The sequence below is a fragment of the Myodes glareolus genome, chromosome 2, assembly GCF_982192425.1.
Source record: "Myodes glareolus chromosome 2, mMyoGla1.1, whole genome shotgun sequence".
NCBI lineage: Eukaryota > Metazoa > Chordata > Mammalia > Rodentia > Cricetidae > Myodes > Myodes glareolus.
This window is the reverse complement of record NC_142027.1, coordinates 98,274,645-98,302,033: the sequence shown is the minus strand read 5'-3', so window position 1 is coordinate 98,302,033 and position 27,389 is coordinate 98,274,645. Positions and strand designations below refer to the sequence as shown.

The window sequence follows — 27,389 nt, the reverse complement described above, 5'->3', positions numbered from 1 at the left end:
CTATATAGCGACAGTCCAACACGACCAGTTCATTGAAAACGTAATTGCCGTCCTCAAACGATATGTAACTGAATTTATTTATACCTACGAGTATATTTTTTCCCCAGGGTGAGATGGTAGGCATTCCTTCCCGAAGTAAAGATGTCTGCCTAGCGTAGGGAGCTTTGGGTAACTGGAAGTTAGCGTCAAAGGGAGTAACAAGGTTCGTAACCTGACTCAAGATGATGCTTCTTTGGGGGGGCGGGCGGGACTTCTCTAACTGCGAATAAAAGAGCTTCATTGGCTGTCCCCAAAAGGACCCAATCAGAAAGGAGGAAAGGCTAGGACCTATTGGCTGCTGGCGTGGGCCAATCGGGAGAGCCGTGATTTGGCGGGAGTCTTGACCACATCAGGGGCTATCGGTGTCTCAGCGTCAGCCCTGGGTATCCGGCTGTTGTGGCTATGTTCGTGTCCGATTTCCGCAAGGAGTTCTACGAGCTGGTCCACAATCAGGTGACTCCCATTTCACGATCCTGGTCCAAAGTCTATCTGAGGGGAAGGGATAATAAGGGCGAGTGTCCGTGAATGGGCCAGGAGGATGGGGTGTTACCACAGAGTTTGAGGTCCTTGTGCTCAACCTACCTGTCCGCGTTTCCTTCAACAGAGGGTCCTTCTCTTTGTGGCCTCGGATGTGGATGCCTTGTGTGCTTGCAAGATTCTTCAGGTGAGCTTTGAATACCTTAGGAAGGTAGCGCAGGGTTGAGAGGTGAGGCTACGGGGTTGGCCCCAGCAGGAGGTGGGACACAGAAGGGGAGGGACCAGAGGGAGCTGAGGAGCTGGTGACCCAAAGAGGGGCCCAATCGCCCCCCTGAAATATGCTGGGACTAGGAGAGTGTAGTGTAAGTGGTGAGACAAGTAGTGTATCTTGTTTTGTTTTACATCAACTAAAATGAAAAGGGTTTCACTTTTGAAGTCTTTGAACCTGTAAATGACCTCTCAAAGATGGAAGGAATTTGAGAGAGGGCTGTAATAGCTGGGCGTGGCGTCACAATGAGTGCTGGAAAAACTGGAGTCCCTAGTCTATTAGAGAAGATCATTAGTTTGGGCTTTGACTATACTGTGGCTTTTCCAATGAGTGGGGGTCAGGAACTTTTCAGAACACCAGTAATTAAAATTACCTTTTCCCTCAGTGTTTTTCTTTAGCAAAATTCGACAGATGTGACAGAACTGTATATTGAACACTCACACCCTGACCCCCAGCCTTTCCTACTGATGATTTTTTTGTTGGTGGTGGTTTTTTGGTTTTTGTTTTTTTTTTTTTCAAGACAGTTTCTCTATGTAGCCCTGACTGTCCTGGAACTCACTCTGTAGACCAGGCTGGCCTTGGACTCAGAGATCTGCCTGCCTCAGCCTCCTGAGAGCTGGGATTTAAGGTGTGTTTCACCATCTTCTGGCAGCCTGTAAGTTTTATTATTTTTAAAAATGATTTTCTCAGTCCCTTAAAACATACATAAACCTCAAATCTATCCATCTTTCTTTTTTCTTTTTTTTTTTTCTTTTTTGAGACAGGGTTTCTTCATGTAGCCTTGGCTGTCTTGGGACTAGCTCTGTAGACCAGGCTGGTCTTGAACTCAGAGATCTGCCTGCCTCTGCCTCCTGAGTGCCAGATTAAAGGTTTATGCCACCACTGCCAAGCTCCTGACATTTTACCCAATAGCATGTCATGTAGATCTTTATTTCAGCCCAGCTAATTTGTTTGCTTCTGGTGACTCAAGTTAAGTTAATTTGAATGACAGAGTTCTAACGGCGTGCTCGCCCTCCAGGCCCTGTTTCAGTGTGACCACGTGCAGTATACGCTGGTTCCAGTTTCTGGGTGGCAAGAACTTGAAACTGCATTTCTTGAACATAAAGAGCAGGTATGAAATAATGAATTTTAGAATAATTAGGCTTCTCTACCTGACTGATGTTTCTTAATACTTAGCGTCGTTCTTTCTAGTTCTAAAGTAGGATAAGTATGTTTTGAAGTATCAATTTCTTTACACTTCAAATTATGATGACAGAATCAACATTTTTTTTAAAAAACTTGATTCTGTCCTTTTTCTTTCATTTACTTATATATACACTTTCTAGAAGAGACCGCCAGATCTCATTACAGATGGTTGTGAGCCACCATGTGGTTGCTGGGAATTGAACTCAGGACCTCTGGAAGAACAGCCAGTGCTCTTAACCTCTGAGCCATCTCTCCAGCCCCAGAATCAACATTTGCAAAAAAAAACAAAAAAAACAAAAAAAAACCAACAACAACAAAAAAATTTGAGGCCAGCCTCCGCTACATAACAAGATCCTGTCTCAAAAATAAAAACGGTATGGATATGGACAGCACCTGCTGTGACCTCACTTATTCTCCTAGGATACACTGCTTCTCTCTGTTATCTCCAAGAAAATCCATTCCAGTTTCCTAATACATCTTTTCCCTTTGGAATTAAATGGCAGAACCAAGACTCCTTGCCTGTACCTGGGGTCAGACAAAAATATGGGACATTGTGGGACCGGTAGGGAGTGGGTCGGGCACGTCAGAGGGTCTCTGGAGTCCCTGGCCACTTCTAGGATGACTTGGAAGAGATTTATTTATAATTTGAAGTACCTACACCAATTGAGTTTTCTCCCTCAGTGCTGTGAGACGAGATCTTTCTTGATAGCCCAGGCTGACCTTAACTCTTAGGCAGTCCCCCTTCCTTGGCCTTTTAAGGGTTTTAGTTCAGATGTGAGGCAATTGGGCAATTGGGTGTTACTAAGGGAAGGTTTTGCTGTAGTGGATAATTTGATAAAGGACTTAATATTTAGGAGGCCATGAAGTATGGGCTGCCCAAGATTTCCTGCAAAACTTACCCACACAATCTTATTAATGTGGTAAGGCAGCAGAGGAGGGTATAGTTCGGCAATATTCAGAGAGCCTTCAGTATATGTGAAAGTCTTGCTCTGTTCTTCACTAGCTGTTTGAATCTTTACACAAGTCTTGAGTTTGCTAAGCCTCAGTATGATCTTCAGGAAGCAAGAAGCGCCCCAGAGCCTATTTTACAGTGTGACCTCGGAAAGACAATAACCAAGCCTGCTGTGGGCAGTTTTCAAGCCGCACCACTCCTCCTGGGCCTTGCCCTTGCTGTCTGTGCTGGCAGAGGAGCGCAGAGACTGACAGGGCTGAAGGAGGAGGGGCCTCCTTGGCGTAGTTCCTTTACAGTGTCTCCATCTCCTTTCAGTTCTCCTATTTCATCCTCATAAACTGTGGAGCCAATGTCGACCTGTTGGAAATCCTTCAACCTGATGAAGACAGTGTATTTTTTGTGTGTGATACCCACAGGCCAGTCAACGTTGTGAATGTGTACAATGACACTCAGGTACCCAGAGCCTTCCCTTATATGTATGTGTTTCCCCTTTAATCAGTCTGGGTCTTTTTATGCTGTGGCAGCATTGCAAGGATCTTATTTGCAAAGTATGCTTCCTATTTCTCCGGTTATGGGGTATCTTCAATGCAAGAACCTCATCTTAATCTGCTCTTGGGTATGTACACAGCACATCCGTGGAGCTTACATCATCTGGAAGTGGGGGGGGGGGGTCAGAGCATTTTAGCCCAAAATGGCTCTACTATACTTATTCTGAACTTCTCCTTGTTAAATATGCAGCCTAGCACAGACCACCTGTCTAAGCATTCTGTGACTTGATCTTCTTCCGCGTGGCTTTCAACTCTGAAATCCTCATAGAAGTTCAACCTCTTCAAGAGAAATCAGTTTAGAATTGCTGTTAGAGAATCGTGTTGGCTTAGGGGTTCACATCTGTCTTGACCCATTTGTTTCTGTATAAGAAAATGTCTGAGACTGGGCACTTCTTCTTAGGTAAAAGTTACGTTTAGCTTATTGTCCTCGGTGTTCAGGAGCATGGTGCAAACATCCGCTGAGCTCTTGTTAGACCCCTATGGGGAATGGTTTCCCAATAGAGGGAGTGTGGGGAGAGTGAGAAAGATTCCATGGTTAGACAGGAAACAACAGAGCAAGCTGAGGAAGTTTTATAACCACCCTGCACATGGAGACTAGGCCTCTACGAGACCTGACACACTTCCGAGAGATGGTGTTACTGTGTCAGTAAAGGAGGAGCTCTGACTGACCTAACACTTTCCAGGCTCTACTCAACATGCTACACAGGCAGCAAGCTTCTGGCTTGGTGGATCCTTTGGGAGATAAACCATATCCAGTTAGCTAACCGTAGCAATATTTTCACACCCTCTATCAAAAGGAACATTTTTTTTAAATGTGTAGCATAAGAAAGAAATGTTGCCCAGATTTAAAATAGACTTTAAATGCTTTTCAAAACTTAGTTTCATAATTTCTGCATGCCATGCGGGACGGCAGTAGTGCCTTGCTGAGTGGCACAGAGAAGCTTGGAGCTCATCTTAGACAGGTGCTGTCTGAATGTGCAGAAAGCTTAGAAGCCAGAGTGAGATTCTGCATGAGCATCATGAGAAATTATTTTCTGGCAGGGAGAGAAAAATTTGATTGCTTTTTGTTTTATGCCCTAGATCAAATTGCTCATTAAACAAGAGGATGACCTTGAAGTTCCTGCCTATGATGACATCTTTAGGGATGAAGCAGAGGATGAAGATCTTTCAGGAAGTGACAGTGATGGGTCAGAGCCTTCTGAGAAGCGTTCACGGTTAGAAGAGGTACGTCTGGGCTGGATGGGCATTCTGGTGGAAGCACAGTAGGAGAGGTATGTGTGAGCCAGGTATGGCATTCTGGGCCTGGGCACAGCTAGGGGTACCAGGCAGTGGGGAGTGGAGGAGTTACTAGGTGTGGGTACAAACTCTGACTTCTGTTCCCCGTGTCTGTGGCCTCAGGCAGATTTCTGGAGTTATTTGAGCTGTGTCTTATCTTACAGGAGGATACTGGCAGAGAAAATGAAATTTAGGTCAGTTTAGACCTATGTAGAAAAAAGGTAGCAAATATTCAAGGAAAAAAAATCGCCATGGAGAAACACTAAATATCTGCTTCCCCCACAGTATTGCTCATTGTGGTTTTTAGAAAGGCATAGTGTGTCTGTGATTCCTTGGCCAGCTCTGTGTAAACACTCCAGGAAAGGCATTTTTGTGATTTAATTGTGCAGTGGAAGGACTCTGCCCAACACGGGCTTCCACTAGCTGAAGGACAGCAGATAGGTGGTGACTGTCCCTCTAGTGTGGACAGCTACATTTTGTTCTTCTGTTCAGCATTACTGTTGAAGAAGCGTGTGCGTCCTGATCTTTATGGCACAATTGGAATTTGCCTCTGGAATACCTTAGGGTTTCCCTTTCAGACTTGGCCTGGTGTTTCCAAGAATGTGCTTTAATGAATGGAACCCTTTCTGGCCATATTTGTGACATTCAAGGCATGGTCAGTCTGAGCCAGGTCAGAGTCCTTCAAAACGAACGTGGCCTGCTGTCTCCAGACCTCCTTACTCCTGTCTTCCTTTCCCAAGAGCTTTGGGTCGTCTCGGGAGGCCCTCTTGGACCTGCTTTCATGTTTTTCTTCTAACTATCCTTCACTTTCTGGCAGACTTGCTGTTTTTTTTCTCATGAAAGCATAATCTTCCCCTGACTTAAGTTTATTTTTAAGGCAGGGTCTTGCAGTATAATCCAGGTTAGCCTCAGACTTTGATTCCTGTCCTTCTGAATGCTGAGCCTGTATGTCTGTGCCTTCATGGCTTCTGATAAGACATCCAGTCATTTGTTCTGCTTTCCCATACACATAAGGAATTTTTTTTGTCTGCTGTTTGGTGTGTGTGTGTGTGTGTGTGTGTGTGTGTGTGTGTGTATGTATATATGTGTGTGTATCAGAAGTTTGAGTTTATTCTGTGTGAGCTTCCTTTTACTTTTTATGGGGATTTTTGGTTTTGGGGTGGTTTGTTTTTTTTTGAGACATGGTCTCACTATGTAGCCCTGCCCACCCCCAATAAGACAGCTTTTGTTGGGCGCTTTATTCTCCTCCTTCCTGTTGGTGTGCCCAAATTGGCAGCTTCTTGGGCTTCAAGTCTGGGTGAGCCAAAAATGGAAACCATGGCACATAGAGGTCCCTCACTGCCGTGCCTGCGCTCCCACCTTTGGAATCGTACTTAGTTTCTATAATGTCTGAGGGTTTTAGGTACGTCTAGCAGGCACTGGGGCTATCACAGCTCCATCTTCCTGGCTATAATAGGTAGGTATTTTGGATGCCAGATAGGCAGAGTGGCCAGATGCTAAGTATAGTGCGAGGATAGCCTATGCTCTTCAGTATTTGTATGGCTTCTGCCAAGTGCTGGAGCCCAAGTGACCCAGCCGTCTTCTTCCTCAGCTCTTCACGTTTCCAGGTATTGGCCGGACTCAGATCATGGACAAAATCTGCGTTCTCCCTCAGGGAGTCTATGCCAAGGGGCTTCTTTCAATGTGCCTTGTCAAGCTTAACCTTTTTGTCTTAGATTCTTTTCTATTGCTGTGACAAAGCACCATGACCAAGGCAAGTTATAAAAGAAAACATTTAATTTAGAGCTCATGGTTGCAGGGGGTTTAGTCTGTCATCACCACAACAAGGAGCATGACAGCAGGCAGGCATTGCACTGGAGCAGTAGCTGAGAACTGCCATTCTTAACTGCAAGTAGGAGGCAGGACGAGCACACTGGAATTGGAGTAGGCTTTTGAAACCTTAGCCCACCCCCGGTGGCACACCTCCTTATACAAAGCTACACCTCCTTCTAATCCTTCCCAAACAGTTCCAACTGGAAACCAGACCTATTATAAGCCTATGGGAACCATTCTCATTCAAACTGCCACATTTTTCTTTTGTTTGTCACTCTTTCAGGAGATTCTGGCACGAACCACAAAGAGGAGGCAACGAAGAGAGTGGGAGGCCAGAAGGTGAGTCCCATGAAGCAGCTCTGTGGTTCAGGATCCTAGAGTCCATGGGCCTCAGTACCTTTAGCGCTTCCTGAATGCCACATTCTCTTAGTTAGGAATCTTGGGGCCGTAGAGTGGTGGTGGTGCACACCTTTAATCCCAGGACAGCCAGGGCTATGCGGGCTGCTTGTTCGTCCCCGGCCACCTGGCTAGCTTAGTCCCGAAATAACCACACAGAAACCGTGTTCATTAAATCACTGCTTGGCCTTCTATTAATCTATGTATCACCACATGGCAGTGGCTTACCAGGAAAGATTCGGCATGTCTGATTCTGATGACTCCATGGTGTCTCTCTCCTACTCTGCATTTTTTCCTCCCAGCATTCAGTTCTGTCTTCCCCCGCCTACCTAAGTTATGCCCTATCAAGTAGTTTGATAAATAAACTACTAGATAAATAAACTACGAATAAAGGCAGTTTCTTTATTCGTTAACCAATGAAAGCAACAAACAAATAGAAGGACCTCCTATACCAGCTACGCAAACAAACCCTGTCTGAAAATGAAAGAGAGAGAGAGAGAGAGAGAGAGAGAGAGAGAGAGAGAGAGAGAGAGAGAGAGAATAGGAATCTTGGGGCAGCCACATTGGAGTATGTGACCATTGCCTGAAAACCACCTTGAATCACCCTGTGTACTGTCCTTGGGTTTCTAGAATGACAGGATAGTCTCCTAAATCCAGGCCCTTCTGTTAAGAATGATGCTTTCACAAGATGTTTTTTTAGATGTAGATTCTTTCATTTATAAAAATATTTTTATAAAAGAGCACATACCTGCCAAGTGTATAAAACTTTTCATGGAAAAAATATGAACAGAGCTGGGTATGGTGGTGTATACCTTTAATCCCAGCACTCAGGAGGCAGAGGCAGGCAGAACTCTGTGAGTTTGAGGCCAGAGTGGTCTACAGAGTAAGTTCCAGGACAGCGCAGAAACTAAGTTACCATAATTGCTCTTACTATATGTGTGAAAAAGCTGAGGTGCTTTGAGATGAAAATGCTAGAATGGTCATCCTAGCTCGAAGTAAACATGTGGCTGTCTGTTTGAACTGAGTACAGGAGGAATTGCTTGCTAAAGGTCTTAGCTGTCATCCTCTTGGTCCAGCTGAAGGTTCTGCCTACCAGCATGGGAAAGAAGACTGCCCTCCTATAGAAGACAATGTCAGGCCATTTCTGGAAGTGTAAGGATAGAACGTGGAAAACCGTTCATGAGCTGACTGCAGTTTAAGCTGTTTGGATTTTCTTTGCTGAATTATTCTCTGACACACTTTGAATTTCTCTGAATTATCTATATTTGTGCATTTTTTGTTATCAAACTACACAACTAATTTTGCACTTTCTCCTTAAAATAGTTGGGACAAGATCTCACTGTATAGCCCAAGCTGGCTTTGGCTTACAGTTTACCTGCAGCTTCCCAGGTGCTGAGAGTATGGGCGTGTGCCACTATTCCTGGCTGTAATCCCTTTTTTGCTGACAAGGGAATGAAGGAAGGACAGACACACATACAGAAAAGCTGGGGTCTGGGCTCTGTGGTGAAGAACCCTCAGCACCTGAATGCTCTTTTTTTGTTGTTTTTTGTTTTTTTGCTTCACCTTTCTTCTTTCAAGAGTTCTCTCAGTGCTCAGAAGTTCCGCCTATATCTCCTGCCTAGCTACTGATCTTTTTATTACATATATATGCATATGTAGCTTTTGTTACACCAGTCACAGCAGTACATCTTCACACTGTACAAATATCCCGCAACAGGCCAGAGGTTCACATTTGGGTGTTTTTCTTTTCTTTTCATTTTCTTTTTTAAAATTCTTCGCTCATTTATTACATCACCAGCACAGTCCCCCCTAACTCCTCCCAGTCCCACCCCACCTTCCCTCTCCCCCAAATCCACTCCTTCATTTTCCTTCAAAAAAAAAATCCAGCCTTCCAGAGATATCAACTGAACCTGGCATAGCAAATTACAATAAGACTAAGTAGGGTGAGGATGGCACACACCTTTAGTCCCAGCACTTGGGAGGCAGGTGGATCTCTGTGAACTGGAGGCCAGCCTGGTTTACAGACGAGTTCCAGGACAGCCCGGGCTATACAGAAAAACCCTGTCTCAATACTCCCCCCGCCCCCCCAAAAAAGGAAAGAAAAAAATTACAAGACTAGACAAATCCTCATATCAAGGTTGGACAAGGCAATCCCACAGGAAGAAAATGGTCCCAAGTGCAGGCAGAAGAGTCAGACGCCACCACCCCCACCACCACACTCACTGTGAGGAGTCTTACAAGAACACTAAGCTTCACAGCCATGACATATATGCAAAGGACCTCGCCCAGTCCCACATAGGGTTCGTGATTGTCCCTTCAGTCTGAGTCCCTGTGAGCCGTACTTAGTGGATTCTGTGGCTCCTATGATACCTGTTCATGTGTTCTCTACCACTCTGTTCATGTGTTCTCTACCACTCTGTTCATGTGTTCTCTACCACTCTGCCTTCTACAATTACTCCTCCCCCTCCTCTGCGGGGTTCCCATGACTGCCTCAAGTTTGACTGTAGGTCTCTGCATCTGCTCCTTTTAGTGCTGGATGAAACCTCTCTGACAACTGGGCTAGGCAGCAATCTATGCATACAGCAAAATATCACTAGAAATCATTTCATTTCATTTGTTTGATTTTGTTTTGGGGGGTTATTTTGGCCAGTTGTGTGCAGTTCTATCCTGGGTCTCTGGGCTGTCCAACCTCTGTTTCCTGGCTAACCAGGCAGTGTCATATGGGGGCTCCCTCTATGGGCCTCGAGTTGGGCCAGTCATTAGTTGGTACTCACACAAGTTCTGCACATCTTGCAGGCACGACAAATTGTAAGTTGAATAGCCATTTCCCTGATGGCTAAGGATGTTGAACATTCCTTTTAGTGTTTCTTAGAAATTTTAGATTCCTCTTGAGAATTCTCTGTTTAGATCTGTACCCCATTTTTTAATTAGGTTATTTGGTTTGTTGATGTCTAGTTTCTTGAGTTCTTTATATATTTTGGATATTCGCTCTCTGTTGGATGTAGAGTTGGAGAAAATCTTTTCCCATTCTGTAGGCTGTGGTTTTGTCTTATTGACAGTGTCCTTTGTCTTTCAGTTTCATGAGGTCCCATTTATTAGTTGTCATTCTTAGTGCCTGTACTGTCAGTGTTCTGTTCAGGAAACTGTCTCCCGTGCCAATGCATTTAAGACTGTTCCCCACTTTCTCTTCTATCAGGTTCAGTGTATCTGGTTTTACGTTAAGGTCTTTGATCCATTTGGAGATTATGCAGGGTGTTATCTGTTTGGATTCTTCTATAGGCAGACATTCAGTTTGACCAATACAATTTGTTGAAGATGCTTTCTTTTTTGCATTGTATATTTCTGACTTTTATTATTCGTGGGTGTCCATAGATGCGTGGATTTATGTCTGGGTCTTTGATTTGATTCCATTGATCAACCTGACTGTTTTTATGCCAGTACTATGCTTTTTTTTTTTAAATTACTATAGTTCTGTAGTAAAGCTTAAAATCATGGATGGTGATACTGCTGGAAGTTCTTTGATTGTACAGGATTGTTTTAGATATCCTGGGGTTTTGGTTTTCAATATGAAATTGAGTATTGTCCTTTTAAGGTCTGTAAAGAATTTTGATGGGCATTGTGTTTTATCTGTAGTTTGCTTCTGGTAAGATGGCCATTTACTATATTAATCCTCCAACCCATGAGCATGGCAAATGTTTCCATCTTCTGATATCCTCTCCAATTTCTTTCTTAAAAGTCTTGAAGTTCTTGTCATACAAGTCTTTTACTTGCTTGGTTAGAGTTACCCCAAGATGTTTTATATTATTTATAGCTATTGTGCAGGGTGTTGCTTCCTTGATTTCTTTCTCAGCCCGTTTGTCATTTGTATATAGGAGGGCTGCTGATTATTTAGTTACTCTTGTATCCAGCCACTTCTGAAGGTCTTTATCAGCTATAGGAGTTTGTTGGTAGAATTTTTAGGGTCATCTTATGTATACTATCATATCATCGGCAAATAAGATACTTTGACTTCTTCTTTTCCAATTTCTATTCCCTTGATCTCCTTCAGTTGCCTTATTGCTGCAGCTAGAACTTCATCTATTATATTGAATACGTATGGAAAGAGTCGACAGGTTTATTCTGTTTCTGATTTTAGTGGAATTGCTTTGAGTCTCTATTAATTTAATGTTGGCTGTAAATTGCCTTGTTTAGGTATGTTTGTTGTGTCCCTGATCTCTCCAAGACTTTTATCATGAAGGGGTATTGGGTTTTGTCAAAGACTTTTTCAGCATCTAATGAGATGATCATGTCTTTGCTTATATGGTGGATTGCATTGGCTGATTTTCATTTGTTGAAATCAGCCCTCTTTGGGATGAAGACCTGCTTATGCTGGATGATCTTTTTGATGTTTTCTTGGATTTGGTTTTTGGGTATTTTAGTATATTTGCATCTATGTTCATGAGGGAAATTGGTCTGTAATTCTCTTTCTTTGTTGAATCTGTGTCTGGTTTGGGCATCAGGGTGGCCTCATGAAATGAATTTGGCAATTTTCCTTCTGTTTCTTGTTCATGTAATAATTTGAGGAGTATTGGCATTAGCTCATCTTTGAAAGATTCTGGTAGGATCTGGGCTAAAACCGTCTGACCTTGGATTTTATAGGGAGACTATCAAGGCTGCTTCTATTTCTTGTCTTTCCTTAGGGGTTGTAGGCCTATTTAAATTGTTTATCTAATCTTGATTTAACTTTCGTAAGTAGTATCTATCAAAAAATTATCTATTTCTTTAGATTTTTCCAACTTTGTGGAGTATTCTTTGGATTTCCTTTCTATCTGGTGTTATGTCCCTCTTTTTGTTTCTGATTTTATTAATTTGAATATTCTCTCTCCATCTTTTAGTTAGTTTGGATAAGGGTTTGATTATCTTGTTGATTTTTCTCAACTCTTTGTTTCATTGATTCTTTGCATTCTCTGTTTCTACATTATTGATTTCAGCCCTCAGTTTAATTTTTTCCTGCCATCTACTTCTCTTGGGTGGACTTGCTTCTTTTTGTTCTAGATCTTTTAGATTTGCTTTTAAATTACTAGTATGAGATCTCTTCAGTTTCTTTATATAGACATTTGGTACTATGAAATATGCAAGGAATTAGTTCAATTTCTTTATATGTGTTGAGACTTTGTGATTGAGTATATGCTCGGTTTTGGAGAATGTTCTGTGAGGTGCTGAGAAGAAGCTGTATTTGTGTGTGTGTGTGTGTGTGTGTGTGTGTGTGTGTGTGTGTGTGTGTGTGTTTGGGTGGAATGTTTTGTTAAATATCTGTTAGGTCTATTTGGTTCATAACGTCTGTTAGCTCCAGTATTTCTCTGTTTAGTTTTTGTCTGGATGATCTGCCCATTGGTGAGAGTGGGGTATTGAAGTCTCCCAACTGTCAATGTGTGAGGGTTGATGTGTGATTTAAACTTTAGTAGTGTTTCCTTTACGGATACGGGTACCTTTTCATTTAGGGCATGATGTTAAGAATAGAAAGATCATCTTGGTGGATTTTTCCTTTGATGAGTATGAAATCTCCTTCCCCATCTCCGTTGATTAATTTTGGTTCAAAGTCTATTTTGTTAGATATTAGGATAGCTTCACCACCTTATTTCTTAGGTCCATTTGCTTGGAAAATCTTTTTCAACCTTTTGCTCTGGTAATTTCTATCTTTGACATTGAAGTGTGTTTCTTGTATGTAGCAGAAGGAATGGAGCCTGTTTTCACATCTGTTCTCTTAGTCTCTGTCTTTTTATTGAGGAATTGAGTCTATTGATATTGAGAGATATTAATGGCCAATGATTGTTAATTACTGTTATTTTGTTGTTGGTAGTGGTAATAGAGTGTGTGTGTGTGTGTGTGTGTGTGTACACCCTTTTGGTTTATCTGGTGTGAGATTATTTATTTCCTGTGTTCTCATGGGTGTAGCTACCCTCCATGGGTTGAAGTTTTCCTTTTAGTACTTTCTGTAGGGGCTTGATATTTGTTTAAATTTGACTTTAGAGTCTGCAGGACATCTGTCCAGGCCCTTCTGGCTTTCAGATCGCCATTGAAAAGTCAGGTGTCATTTTAAGTTGTCTTCCTTTATATGTTGTTTGGTCTTTTTCCCTTACAGTTTTTAATATTCTTTTTTAGTGTTTTGATTATTATATGGTGAGGGGACTTCCAATCTATTTTGTGTTCAGTATGCTTCTTATATCTTTATAGGCATCTCCATTTTTAAGTTAGTGAGTTTTTCTTCTATTATTTTGTTTAAAATATTTTCTGGCTGGGCAGTGCTGGCACACGCCTTTAATCCCAGTGCTCAGGAGGCAGAAGCAGGCAGATCTCTGTGAGTTCGAGGATAGCCAAGGCTACACAGAGAAACCCTGTCTTGAAAAACTAAAAATAAATAAATAAATTTTCTGAGCAGGTTGATGGTGGTGCATACCTTTAATCCCAGCACTCCGAAGGCCAAGGCAGGCAGATCTCTGTGAGTCTGGTCTCCAAAGAAAGTTCCAGGACAGCCAGAGCTGTTACACAGAGAAACCCTGTCTCAAAAAAAGCAAAAACAAAATTTCTAGTCCTTTGAGCTGGGATACTTCTATTATTATTATCCTTAGATTTGATCTTTTCATGATGTTCCAGATTTTCAGATGTTTTCTTTCAGGAATTTTTTAGATTTGACATTTTCTTTGACCTATGTATCTGTTTCTCCTATTGTATCTTCAAAGCCTGAGACTCACTTCTTCCATGTCCTGCATTCTGTAGTTCTTGTTCACTTACCCCGGTTTTCCTCTTCCAGAATTCCTTCAGTTTGTATTTTCTTTGTTGCTTCTATTTCCGTTATCAAGTCTTGAACAGTTTTATTTGTTTCCTTCAACTGTTTTTTTCTTGGTCTTTTAAAAGGGATTTATTAATTTCCTCTTTACAGACAACTTTCATCGTCTTTATAAAGTTGGTTTTAAAGTTGTCTTGTGCTTCAGCTGTGTTGGAATATCCAGGGCTTGCTGTTACTGAATAGCCGGGTTCTGGTGGTGCCGTGTTGCTCCGGCTGTCTAGGAGCAGCCATCCTTCCTTTTTTATTTCTTTTTTCATTCACACAATAGTGTGTCTTTCTTGTTCTTTTGAATTGCTTTGAGATAATTTCTCAGAAACAAGATTCTGAGACCAGACCTGCCTAAAATATATGTGTGTATATCCTGCTAAAGAATCAGTAAGTGGAAACAAATGGTACTATGATTTAAATTTTTTCTAACTAAAGTTTTAGCCTTTTAAAAATGTTTGCCTTCCTGTCTTGCCACCTCTAGTCAGACATCATTTTGTGTTTTACAGGAGAGACATCCTCTTTGATTACGAGCAGTATGAATATTATGGGACATCGGTAAGTAGGAATAGACCTGACGCACTGCAGAGTTCTGACTCTAGGGGGCAGTGTTCTAGAATGTAAGAGAGCAAAGGTTTTGCAAAGGTTTTACAGCCAGAAGAACCTGGCTTGAGTTGCATCTCCCCAACTTGTACCTTTGGCTGGTGGTACTGCATCTCTGAACTGTCCACTCCTCCTCCTCTGGAAACTGAATAGATCGGGAGCTTCCCAGTGTAGTCTGATGGTTCACCTTATGTTTCTATTTATTTACTAACTTGGTGGTGGGACAAAAGTGATACATGCTCAGTAGAAATCAAATTTTTTGAGACAAGGACCTCTTATACAGCTCTGGTAGTCACGAGCTCCTGGCTTCAAGTGATCCTCCTGCCTCCCTGGGAATGTAGTTATACACTACTGTACCTACCACAATCAAAGACCATAGTGGGATTCTTTCTGCTTCCTGGGAGCCTTGACATGAGCTGTTCTGCTTTGCTGTGCCCTTCCCACTGTCGTGACTGAAACTGCAATTCAAGATAAATCCTTCCTCCTTTGTAAATAATAATAGTAATTGCTGGTTTTCCTCTCAACTTTTGTAGTGCTAGGGATCAAACCTAGCACTCAATTGTGCTAGGAAGGTACTCACCAATGAGCTACCCCCAACACTTTACCAATTAGTTTTTAATTCTTGAATCAAGCAAAATTTTATTTCATAAAGTAAAGCCAGGCATGGTGATGCATTCCGTTAGTCCCAGCATTCAGGAGGCAGGCGGATCTCTGAGTTTGAGGCCAGCCTGGTCTACAGAGTGAATTCCTGGGCAACTGGGACTACAAAGAGAAACCCTGTCTCAGAGAGAAAGAGTGTTTTCTCAGTGGTTTACATTCTGAATTTTGAACTTTTCTGGGCTGCTCTCAGATTGTGCCTCACAGCCATAGTCAACCAGAAGGTCCAGAGGAACTAAGCATGCTCCACAGGGTGATGCAGCTAAGCTGGAATGTTGGGCAAGCTGGACGCATTAAATGCTGCTTATTTTGTCTTGTTTTTGTAGTGCTGGGTGTGCCCACTACAAGTAGAGAGCACCTCCACTCCTCTCAGAGACAGTTGTTCGGGTAGTCTACCCTCCTGCCATGTAGCTGCCGGCAGCTGTTCTTTATGTTCATCATCAAAAATACAAAGTAATGGAGCTAGGGAGACGGCTCAACAATTAAGAGCAGCAAGTACTCTTACAGAGGACCCAGGTTTGGTTCCCAGTACCTCATGGCAGCTCACAGCTGTCCATGGATCCAGGTGCAGATAGCTGCCTCCCTCCCCTGTCCTCTGCGGGTACCAGGCACACATGTGCTGCACAGACACATGCAGGCAAAACAGATCATTAAAAATACAGATTAAGTTGGGTATGGTGGCTGTTTTAGTTAGGGTTACTATTGCTATGATGAAACACCATGACCAAAGAAACTTGGAGAGGAATGGGCATCGCTGAGGGAAGTCAGGGCAAAGACTCAAAACAGGAATTTGGAAGCTGGAGCTGTTGCAGAGGCCATGGAAGAGTGTTTGCTCCTCATGGTTAGCTCAACCTGCTTTAGAATACACAGACCAGGGATAGCCCCATCCACAATGGGCTGGGCTCTCATCAATCCCTAAGTAAGAAAACACGCTATAGGCTTGTGGATCCTACTGAGGCATTTTCTCAATTGAGGCTTCCCTCATTTTAGGGGACTTCAGTTTATGCTAAACTGCCTTAACAATGGCACAGTAGCACACGCCTTTAATCCCAGCGTTTAGGAGTCTGAAGCAGGCACATCTTTGAGTTCAAAGCCTGACTGATCTACCTAGCAAGTTCCAGGCAATCCAGAGCTACATAATAAGACTTACCTCAAAATAAATAAGTAATCTGTATTAATATCTGTGCAAGAAGATTAAACTGTAGAGTTATAGTGGCACATCTGATTTTTAAATAGAATTTAGTGTGGAAAGCCTGTGGCTAGGCTGTTAGTGTTGTCCAGAATTTAGGGCCTTCAGTAGCTCTAGAAGGTATATGGTTCTTAGCATATGTTAATTTGACTTAAGATTTTTCTGTTTACTTTTTGATAGTACAAAAGAGATATATGCTCAGTACAAATCAAATTTGTTTTCACTAAAAATTCTGTATTCAGTTTTCAAATTTGGCTCTTAGACCTTGGACTCTTGATATTATATTTCCCTTGTCTCATTTGTAGTCAAGGTTTGCCATCCTTTGACTATCTGCTCAGCCCTTGCCGTGGGTTAGGGAGGGAACTGATAAGCTTAGAAACGAGGTCTGCCTTTCTCCAGATAAGTGGACAATTCCCTTGAAAATGTTCTCTCTGGAGGATATGTTCACACTAAGTGCGCTGGTCAGACATCCGTTACCTTCAGTCTCTCACCACTCAGCCTGCTTACCTCTTCTGTCCCTGAAAGACTTTAAGGGAGAGTCCAGAAGCCCTGCTTGAATATCCTGGTGACCAGAACCAGAGCCCTGCCTCATCTGGCCTCTCTGGGGATGAATTGGAGGCTGCCTCCAAGCAGGAAGGATGCAGGTGCAGTCAGTGTGGACAGTCAGGCAACAGGGCCTCTGGACCTATGTTCTCATTCTAGCCTTGAGATGACCTATAAGTGTACAGAGGTCTCTGCACAGTGCTGTGCCTGGGCTTCCCGCTGGGTGGCACTTTCTTTCCATTCTTCATTTGCTACATGATGAAAGCACAGATACAAGTGACTGTAGATGGCAGAGACTAATGTTCAGTGGAATCACTCGGTCTTCCTTCCTTCGCTCTGATGGGGACTTTTTCTCACATACTGGAAAGAAGCCTGAACACCCTGATCTGCAGGCCTTGGCTGGGCTCCTTGTCTTAGACCTGTCCCCATTGTATTGCCCCTTCTGTGAACTCAGTGACTTTTGTCTTCAGACTTTTCTGCTTCCTTGCAGTCAGCCATGGTGATGTTTGATCTGGCATGGATGATGTCCAAGGACCTGAATGACATGCTGTGGTATGTAGCACACACACACACACACACACACATTCCTGTATACACATCCATGTTGGGAGTGGTGTCACCAGCAAACGTCAGTGTCACGTGATAGCCCCTTGCTTCCACCAGGAATGTTAGATGCAGCCCCTCCCCGGAGTGATTTATAACCCTAGATTTCTTGGGGTTGAGTGTGAAGCTAGGGAACTCATACAACTTTACAGGGGGCAGTGGGGCTCCAGTGCAGCTCTTGTCTCCACCCTAATGCTTAGTCTTCTGTCCTAGAAGTACTTTAATTTGAGGTTTGAGTAAGATAGCCCTTATTAGACATCCTTGCAGCCCTGGCGCTGGTACAATCCAGTGCAGAATTGTCCCTGCCTGCTATTTCTCTGTGGAGACTGCAACCAGGGCCTGAACACACAGACCAATGGGCCTGCCAGTCACTGCCAACTTCATTCATCTAGAAATAAAATCTGGTCTTTATAACTGAGAAGAAGCATGTAAATCTGACCTGGCTCCACTTCCTTGGCCCTTTGTTTGTGGTCCTTGTTTTCTGTGCAGTCCACCAAGGCCCCTCGGCTCTGATCACCACTGTGATAGTTACACTGGTCTACAAAGAACCAGGACAGCCTAGGACTTTGCAGGGCCACCTCTAAGCCCAAGGGTGCTCCACCATTCTTCAGGTGTAGGGATGCTGCTTTGTTGCCTCACCAGGTCTCAACTCTCATTCTTACGCTCTGTGCCATTTCTTGGCCACTTGCCCACCCGCTGCCCCAGTCAGGTTGTCTAGTGCTGAGTACTGAGTCTAACATGAAAAGATCTACGGTTAGGTGAGGCGGGGCTCCTGTACCAGTTACAGGTACCTGTTGGCCACACTGCTTTGGTATTCAAGCTAAATTAGTTTCCTGCTAAGCTAGTAGCAACCAGTCTTGACAAGAACTGGAGAGGGCTTGGCCTGGGACTATGCAGTGTACCTTACAGAGGATACTTCTTTTACTGGATGGATGGCCTAATGCCTTCTTGTCTGACCCGTGATGGGTCCTTTAGGTCACTTGTTTACACTGGTGGCTGCTGTCTGACCCATTTATACTTTATGTCCACCTAAGCTTTGCCCTAGAACTGGAAGCCTAACCATATGCTTTATTTAGTATCTCAGGAAAAACCTTGTCTAAGATGTCCTGTTTATTAAGATGTAAGGCACAATTTCAAAATGTCAGTATTTCAAAGTCAAATATTTCAGTAGAAAAGAAGCCCGAAGATTGATAGTTTAAAAATCCTGGGGTGGGCACAGTGAGTTGGGAGGCCATGCTAACAAGACACTGCTGGGAATGCTGAGCCTGGGTTGTCCCTTGGGTCAGCTGGCTCCATGGCACATAGCCTACCGAGCACAGGCAGCTTATAGCTGACCGTCATCTTCTGCTTTCCTTCTAGGTGGGCCATTGTTGGACTGACAGACCAGTGGGTGCATGACAAGATCACTCAGTAAGGAGGATGCCCTCAGTTTGGGGGACAGCTCTGTGCTATGTGGCAGCCCCTGAGTTTGTCATGAGGAGATGGGAGGCAAAGTCATTGAAAAGCTTATGGAGAAGGAGGAGAAGGGTGGCTCTTCTCCTTGCCTGGGCTCCTGGACGCAGTACCAGTTCTCTGTCTTTACTTCTGGCCTATCTTGGCCTCTTTATCACCCTGTGAAGTCCACTGGGTGGAGCCAACAATGGGAGGAAGGACTTGTTTGACTTCATTATGCTATGTCCTAGAGGCAGGCAATAAAAAGTAGCCCATGCATGCTAGAGGTTTCGGGGGAGACGTGGATGCATGGAAGAAGTAAGGAAAGAGAAAGTGAAGGCCTAGGGGTCCTGGCAGGGAGTATGGGTTTGCTCTCAAAAGGTAAGCAGGGTTAAGAAGGGCTGGTCCTCTGTGAGCGTGGTGGGCTCCCTTTCTGCTGGACTCTATGAACTGGGGAAGTAATATCTCTCTGCCTCCCGTAGGCAGTTCAGCCTCCTAGATACCAAGTAGGCCATGAATGAACAGACCAGGCCTGCGGTTCTAACCCTCTTCAGGAGACCCCCACGAATGTCCCTAAGCATTGCCTTCAACTGCTCACCTTCTTCCTTGTGTAATTTTCGGAATCCCCCGCTGTGTATTAGGCCTTCTAGGTAGCCCAGGAAGTTTAAAGGTCTCAAGCTTGAGTCACAGTTCTGTTGCTTGGGTGGCCTTCGGCCTTGCTATACCTCAGTCCTTCTCTGTTAAGGATGGCGTGGAGGCGTTAGGAAGATGGTTCAGCAGTAAAAGCGCCTGCTGCTCTTATGGAGGACTTGAGTTCAGTTCTCAGCACGGCAGCCATGTTGGGAGGCTGCAGGCACCCCTACAGACACATTAAAAGTAAATAATGTTTTTTGTTTAAAAAGGATGGCATAGGGAAAGCATGTGAGTGACATTTAGAAATGATAGTGCATACATCATTAGGAACTTCCCCTGCTGGTGGCCTAGGATGAGACCTTCTTGTCACCATCGTGATTTGTGGCCCATCCCAATGGGGTCTGCCTACCCCGTATGCACTTGCTGGTGATACATGTGCTGGTCTACTTTCTGTGTGGATCATTGTTATGGGGGGTCTAATTGCTTGTATGGCAGCCCCCTCCATGATGCTCACAAAAGGTGTCTTAATACCTAAAGATGGGAGATAGCCTGGCCAGAGGCTACCCTGCCCTTCTGTCTCTCTTGTCAATCCCTGGCTGGCTGGTTTATACCTAAACAAGCTTCCTCAGTCCTCATTCAGGAACAGCTGTTTGGTGGGGAGGCCCCTGAGTTGGGAAAGAGCTGCTCAGTCTGCCATACTTTCTTTCAGAATGAAGTATGTGACTGACGTTGGCATCCTGCAACGCCATGTGTCCCGGCATAACCACCGGAATGAAGCGGAGGAGAACACACTCTCTGTAGACTGCACCCGGATCTCCTTTGAGTATGAGTATCTTTGCAGCTGGGCACCTTGGGTCTGAGGCAGCACTCGCTGCCATTAGCATGTTGCTCAGTAGGTGCTTTCTGCTCCATCACTATGGTGATAGAGCTGCTCCTGTCCTCCCATAAGCAGTGTGTTTATGGTATATTTGCTGGCCACAGACCGTGTCTGGGTCATTTGGGAGGCTACTGAGAGCTGCAGCAAAGTGGACAGCTTTGCCCAGTCCCTGGGCCCCAGGAGTTGGGAAGGAGGGGCACTGATGAGGACAAGAAACACCAAATATCCAGTGGAGCAGTAGCAAGGCACCAGCAAGACTGCAGAGTTAGCCTGATTCCTGTAGAGGAGAGGCCTGTGATAGGGTCCGTGTGTACTCAAGGGGCTGTAGTTGGTGAAGGGCCAGTTCAGGAAGGGATGGAAAGGGCTTTAAAGAATTGGGAGAGTTGGACTGGGCTGGGCTAGGCAGACCGTGGCAACAGAACAAAATAGTAACCTGGGCTGCTTACTCTGCTTCTCATGGTATATGGGGCTGTGACCACAGTAGCTGGCTGTCGAGCTCTGCATCTTGTCTGTCAAAGAGAGAAAATGGTGTGTGGTGCAAAAGGAGGAAATGATTCAACTTCAGATGCTCCCTACATGAATCAAGCAGCTCTGATATCTGCTGCTCTCAAGCAGCCCCCAACATAGATATGCAGAAAGGCCCCAGCAAAAGGTTCCCACAAACAGGGCTGTCCATTAAGAATTCTGGGTGGGTCCGTACCAAAGGATATAAGCCACTGATGGCTCCAAGCAGGTAGTGGGCAGTGGGTGCCACATGTGCTCCTTGACTTTGGACCCAGCCTCCGCCTGGCGCTGTACCAGCACTGGTCCCTCCACGAAAGTCTGTACAACACCAACTACACTGCAGCCAGGTTCAAGCTCTGGTCAGTGCATGGGCAGAAGCGACTCCAGGAATTCCTTGCAGACATGGGGTGAGTGACTTCTCTGACCTGTAGCCTCTTACCCTGTCCCTACCCTGTTGTGACTTACTTAGATGTAAAGTACAGTTTCTCCTCCGTGTCCTAGTATGTGGTCTGAATGCAGTGTCAGGGCACCCCTGGTGGGCATGCACCGTGACCCCATGCAAGCCTCTCTTCCCTGCTGTTGGTGTCTGAGTTGGTGTCTGAGTCTCATTCACACAGCTTGCTCTCTCCAGGCTTCCACTGAAACAAGTGAAGCAGAAGTTTCAGTCCATGGACGTCTCCTTGAAGGAGAATTTGCGAGAAATGATTGAAGAATCTGCAAATAAATTTGGGTAAATGCTTTTCTGGATTATGCCTCTTAAACATAGGGCTTCTGCTTTAGCCATACACCTATACTGATAAAAAAAAAAAAAAGAACTAACCCCAAGAATGTACAGACTATTATGACTAACTCAAACTTGACTGTTTCTGAAGTTTTGAGTTCTTGGATTCAGTTCTTCTTGGACTGAAAAGATGGAGAGATGGCTCAGTGGTTAAGAACACTGACTACTCTTTCAGAGGACCTGGGTTCAATTCCCAGCACCTACATGGCAGCTCATAACTGTGTGTTACTCCAGTTCCTGGATTTCCAACATTCTCATTAAAAAAAAAAAAAATACAGGCAGGCAAAACACAAATGCATATAAAATGAAAGTAAATATTTTTTTTTTTTAAAGTACACACTGCCCTTTCAGAGGACCTGAGTTCCAGTTCCTGGCATCGTGACCAGTGGCTCATAATTTATTTGTAACTTCAGCTCCAGGGGATTCTATATCCTCTTCTGGCTTCTTTGGACATATGTACACATAGACACACACATTCACATAATAACTTTACAAAAATTATTTTAAAAAATAAACTAACATGCACTTTTTTAAACTGCCCTTAATGTTTAGAGTTTTTCTTTTCTTTTCTTTTTTTTTTTTTTTTTGAGATAGGGTCTTCATATAGTCCTATGAATTTAGAATTCATTTGTAGACTCAAACTCACAGAGATCCACCTGCCTCTGCCTCCTGAATGCGCCACCATGCCTGGCATGTGTAAGGTCTTTAAATCCTTGGACTGTGATGTAGACAGACTACTGGAATCAGAAGTCAGGCACCACTGAGGCCCTGTGCCTGGGGGCTCCTGCCTGGCCAGCTAACATTAGGACACAGACAAGAATCCTGCGCATACCTCAGGCCTGATGGGTATGTACTACTCATCCCTAGGCCAGCCAAGAACTGAGGTCAGGACAGTTGGCTGCAGGGGCTGGGTGTTTTAGACTACCTCATCCTCTAAGCATTGGTCACATTCTTGGGGACCTGTGAGGAGCTTTAGGGTGATTTGTTGATCTGGACAAGTTGAGAGTGACAGTCACATTGCTTCCTCCCTTGACAGGATGAAGGACATGCGTGTGCAGACTTTCAGCATTCATTTTGGGTTCAAACATAAATTCCTGGCCAGCGATGTAGTCTTTGCCACCATGTCTCTGATGGAGAGTCCTGAGAAGGATGGCTCAGGGACAGACCACTTCATCCAGGCTCTCGATAGCCTCTCCAGGTAATGTGCATGATCCGGGCAGCCATCCTTTGGCCCTAGTCCCACAGTGCATGGAAGATCAATCACAAGGATGCCCTGGGCATGAGAATGGCTCTCCTACTACAACCACGGAGAGCAAACTGTTCCTAAGCTGCCGACCCTGCTCCAGGTTCATCACTTCTTGGGTCCCTTTTTGAAATAAAGTCTCTGTAGCTCAGGCTAGCATCACATTTAATGCATAGCCCAGGCTGGCCTCAAATTCATGGTCCTTTTGCCCCACCCTCCCAAGAGCTGGAATTGGTAAGGTATATACCAATCCCAGCATCCATGAGTCTTTTCATTCCCTTTGTGATTGTATGCCTTCTGACTCTGTTAAAAGACATTGTTATTCGCTCTTGTTTTTCTTCTAATTCTTCGTTTTTCCATTCTTTTACTTCTAATTCTCCTGTGGCTTGTTAATGTATCTTGAAGTAGGACATTATAGTTTTGGTGTTTTGGAGTTGTGACTTTCTGGTACACTTGTATGTCAAAGGTGATCTTATTCCGCTCCTCATTTTGTTATTTATTTTTTTTTAAAAGATTTATTTATTATGTATACAACATTCCTTTCATGAATGCTTGCAGGCCAGAAGAGGGCACCAGATCTCATTATAGAGTGCTGTGAGCCACCATGTGGTTGCTGGGAATTGAACTCAGGACCTCTGGAAGTTCAGTCAGTGCTCTCAACCTCTGAGCCATCTCTCCAGCCCTAGAACTAGCTTTATAGACCAGACTGGCCTCAAAGTCACAGATATTTGCTTGTTTCAGCCTCCCAAGTTCTGGGCTTAAAAGTGTGTACCACCATATTCAGCTTGATGTTTCTCTGTTTTTAATAATGACTTCATGGGGACTGAACCATAATACTCTATTTATGTATATGTAAATATTATAAATTTAATTCCATAGGTTTTACAAAAAGGCTAAATCAGATTGCTTTTCTAACTTAATAGAATTGCTGTTTCTGTTGGTTTTGTGCAAGGACAAAAATATATGGGACCCTGCCTTCTGGGTTTCCTCAGCTCCTTCTCTTCTCTTCTCTTCTCTTCTCTTCTCTTCTCTTCTCTTCTCTTCTCTTCTCTTCTCTTCTCTTCTCTTCTCTTCTCTTCTCTTCTCCTCTCCTCTCCTCTCCTCTCCTCTCCTCTCCTCTCCTCTCCTCTCCTCTCCTCTCCTCTCCTCTCCTCTTCTCTTCTTTCTCTCTAAATAAGTAGTTTTATTAAGATATAGTTCTTATGATGTTAGACCTTTTCTTGTTAAAAGTATATGGTGCAACCATAAGTAGTGGTGCCTACTTGTAATCCCAGAACTCAGGAGGTGGAGGCAGGAACCTCAAAAGTTGAAAAATAGCCAGTTTGGGCAATATAGTGAGATCCTATCCTAAAAAAGCAAAACACACTTACAGCACACCCCAAAGAAAAGCATGCACAACAGCCAACACTGTGCAGTTTTCGAGCTTCTTCATTGTCCCAGAAGCTCTGCACCCCTTAGCCATTATACCCAGCCCTCCTAGCCCTGAGCAATTGCTTCTGCAAATTGCTCTCCTGAGCTTTTGTATGATGTGCAATGGGTAGTTCTTTGCATCTGGCTTCTTTTGCTTAGTGTAGTGGCTATAGTGTCTATGCTATAGCTTATATAAGGACTTATCTCTGTTGTAAATCATATTCCACTGGATGAATATGCCACATTTTATGTGCCATTTCATTAGCTGATAGACGTGGGTTTTCTTCCTTCTGACGATCTTCTGTAATCTTGTACAGGTTTGTGTGTAGTTGTGCTTTCACGTCTTTTGCTGGAGTGGAATTGTGGGGTTGTGTGTGCTCTTGGTTTAACCTGAGGAACTGCCAGGTTGTTTTCCATGACAGCCTGCTTCAGTCCCAGCAGCAGTGTAGGAAGGATGCAGTTTCTCTGTGTCTTTACCAACACTTGTGTTCTGTGTTTTGAAGTGGTTTGTGTCTGGGTGAGGCTAACGATGTAGCGCATCCTTCCATGTGTTGATGGGGATGGGGCCATTTGTGCAGCTTGTTTGAAGTGCCACGGTCCATTCAAATCTCCCAGTTGTAAATTAGGTATTAATTTTGATGGTGTCCAGATCATCCGATTTCCCTTTTGCTTCTTGTGCTTTGGGTGTTGTTAAGGATCCATTTCTAAATCCAAATCACAAAAATTTCACTTTTTTTTTTCTGTTCAGTGTATTATAATTTTAGCTCTTATACCGGGTATATGACTCTTTGGAGGTTAATTTTTGTGGTTAGCACAAAAAGGCATACAACAACTTTATTCTTTTTAAAACTTTATTCCTACATTTATTTATTATCTGTGCACATGGATGCCACAGTATGTGTGCCAGAGGTCAGAGGACAACGTGCAGGATTTGGTTCTTTCCTTCCACCGTATGGGTTCCAGGATTGATCTCAGGTCATTGGGCTTTATACTCACTAAGTCGTCTCAATGACTTCAACTTTATTTTATTTTGTTAATATGGATACCTACCTTTCCTAGAAATATTTGTTTTTTAAATTTTTTTCTTCTACCACTGAATTATTTTAACACTTGTGTTAAAAATTAGTTGGCCATGGGGCTGGAGAGATGGCTCAGTGGTTAAGAGCATTGCCTGCTCTTCCAAAGGTCCTGAGTTCAATTCCCAGCAACCACATGGTGGCTCACAACCATCTGTAATGAGGTCTGGTGCCCTCTTCTGGCCTGCAGACATACAGACAGACAGAATGTTGTATACATAATAATAAAATAAATAAATAAATAAATAAGTTGGCCATAAGCATAAAGATGCATTTTAGACTGTTGGTTCTCTTCCATCATCTAAATGTTAACCTTATGCCAACACCACGTTGTTTCGATTACTGTAACTTTGTAGCGAGTTTGAAACTAGAAAGCATGACTTCCATTTTTTTTCTTTAAAGGTTTATCTTTGCTATTCTAGGTAACTTGAATTTAACCTTGGGATCAGCAGCCAGCAGTCCCTGAAGAAGTCTTTCATTGCTTCCATTTCAAGATCTACTGTTTTCAATCTGTAGATCCCTCGGTTTCAAGCCCAGGTCTTGAACTTGATAGATTTAAGGATGACCTTAAATTTCTAGTCCTCCTGACTCTGCCTCCCAGCCACTGGGATTACAGGCATGCACTGCTTCACTTGGCTGAATGCTGCCTGATTAACTTTATACTCACTTTGTTAAAAATTTGAAGTATTATTATTGTGTGTATATGAGCATGGTGGGTAGAGATGTGTGTGGAAGATAGCTTTGTGGAGTCTGTTCTCTTCTTCCAGTTCTGGGGGTCGAGCTCAAGTTGCCATACGGGTGCAGCAAGCACCTCTTACCTCCTGAGTCATTTCATCAGCCTCATCTCTTGGTAATTTTGACATAAATGTTTGGATGTTTTCTCAATTTCATTTTTGTTTTCTAATTGCTGCCACATAGAGAGACAAGCAATTTTTGTGTATTTATCATGTACCCTGTGTCTGTAGCCTTGCTGAACTCATTACTCTGACATTTTTGTGGACTCTTTAAGCTTTTGGATGGGAAAGATCACATAGTCTGCAAATGGCAGTAGCTGTGCTTCCTTTGCAGTCTGGACTTCTTTTTGTGAATTTCCATGCTTGATTGTACAGGTCAGTCCTCTATCAGCAGAGTAATCCTGATGCATGCCATCTGTCTGTGCCTTTCCTCTTGTTTTTTTATGCTGGGGTTACACCTATGGTCTTGCACATGCTAAGCATGTGCTGCCTGAGCACATACTCAGCCCTATCCTTTCATTTTCTCACCATTCCTCTCCTGCTCTCTTGTCCACTGTCCTCTCAAAGGGCAGTGTGGTCAGAAGCTCTGGGTGGACTCTTGGATCTACACTGCTCTGACTCTTCAATCTCTACCAAGTTCTCCTGCTTTGTCACATGGCTCTGTGTAGTTTACTGTGTCCTGTTACACTTACGTGCTGTTGAATAGGGCAGAACTCCCTCAGTTTTGTTATTTAACATCCAGTTGCCTGGAGTTTTCATTGCTTGACACCAAGCACCCACAATGATGCTGGCTGGTGACAGATTGCTTTTCTGTCATCTTGCATTTTCTTGTATCTTGGAGTTTATGGTGGTCCCTTGTTCTTTTGTTTTCCTGCAAGTTTAGAACCTAAGTGTTAGCTTTTATAATCTAGTTGCTCTGTTTTGTTGTTTGGTTTGGTATATTTTTTCTAGAATTTTTTAAAATTTTATTTTACATGTATGAGTGTTTTGTCTACATATCTATATGCGCACTACATGCATGCTTGGTGCCTATGAATGTCAGAAGAGAGCATAAGATCCCCTACAACTGACTTGTAAACAGCTGTGGACCACCACGTAGATACTGGGAGTCAAACTCCGGTTCTCTGCAAAATCAGATGGGACTCATAACCAATGAGCCAACTCTCCAGCTCCTGTTTGAATATTTAATTTGATTGCTTCCTTTCTTCATGTCCATTTTCTGCCCCTTCCTATTCCCAGTTCTCCCAATAAGTAGTCTCTTTGTGTATGTATGTGTATATGTGTGCATGGTGTCTTCTTCATTAACTTGACCTTAGTTTTGAGACAGGGTCTCTCGCTGAAC

At 43.6% G+C, this 27,389-nt stretch overlaps 1 protein-coding gene across 2 annotated transcripts in view; it reads left to right on the top strand.

Moving 5' to 3' along the window:
* The first annotated feature begins 13 nt into the window (after positions 1-13).
* The window catches only part of Cdc45 (cell division cycle 45), a 35,427-nt gene continuing 8,051 nt past the window's right edge, over positions 14-27,389 (top strand). Inside the window, exons 1-14 of one of the 2 annotated variants that reach the window (XM_048452279.3) lie at positions 15-202; positions 297-492; positions 644-703; positions 1,803-1,895; positions 3,237-3,374; positions 4,550-4,693; positions 6,840-6,895; positions 14,273-14,321; positions 17,246-17,307; positions 18,718-18,768; positions 20,132-20,251; positions 21,079-21,210; positions 21,435-21,533; positions 22,621-22,782. In XM_048452279.3, the coding sequence (XP_048308236.3) occupies positions 442-492; positions 644-703; positions 1,803-1,895; positions 3,237-3,374; positions 4,550-4,693; positions 6,840-6,895; positions 14,273-14,321; positions 17,246-17,307; positions 18,718-18,768; positions 20,132-20,251; positions 21,079-21,210; positions 21,435-21,533; positions 22,621-22,782 (1,217 nt within the window). In that variant the 5' untranslated portion in view covers positions 15-202; positions 297-441. Of the gene's footprint in view, positions 203-296; positions 493-643; positions 704-1,802; positions 1,896-3,236; positions 3,375-4,549; positions 4,694-6,839; positions 6,896-14,272; positions 14,322-17,245; positions 17,308-18,717; positions 18,769-20,131; positions 20,252-21,078; positions 21,211-21,434; positions 21,534-22,620; positions 22,783-27,389 lie in introns of both variants that reach the window. The other variant, XM_048452280.3, reaches the window with a different exon arrangement.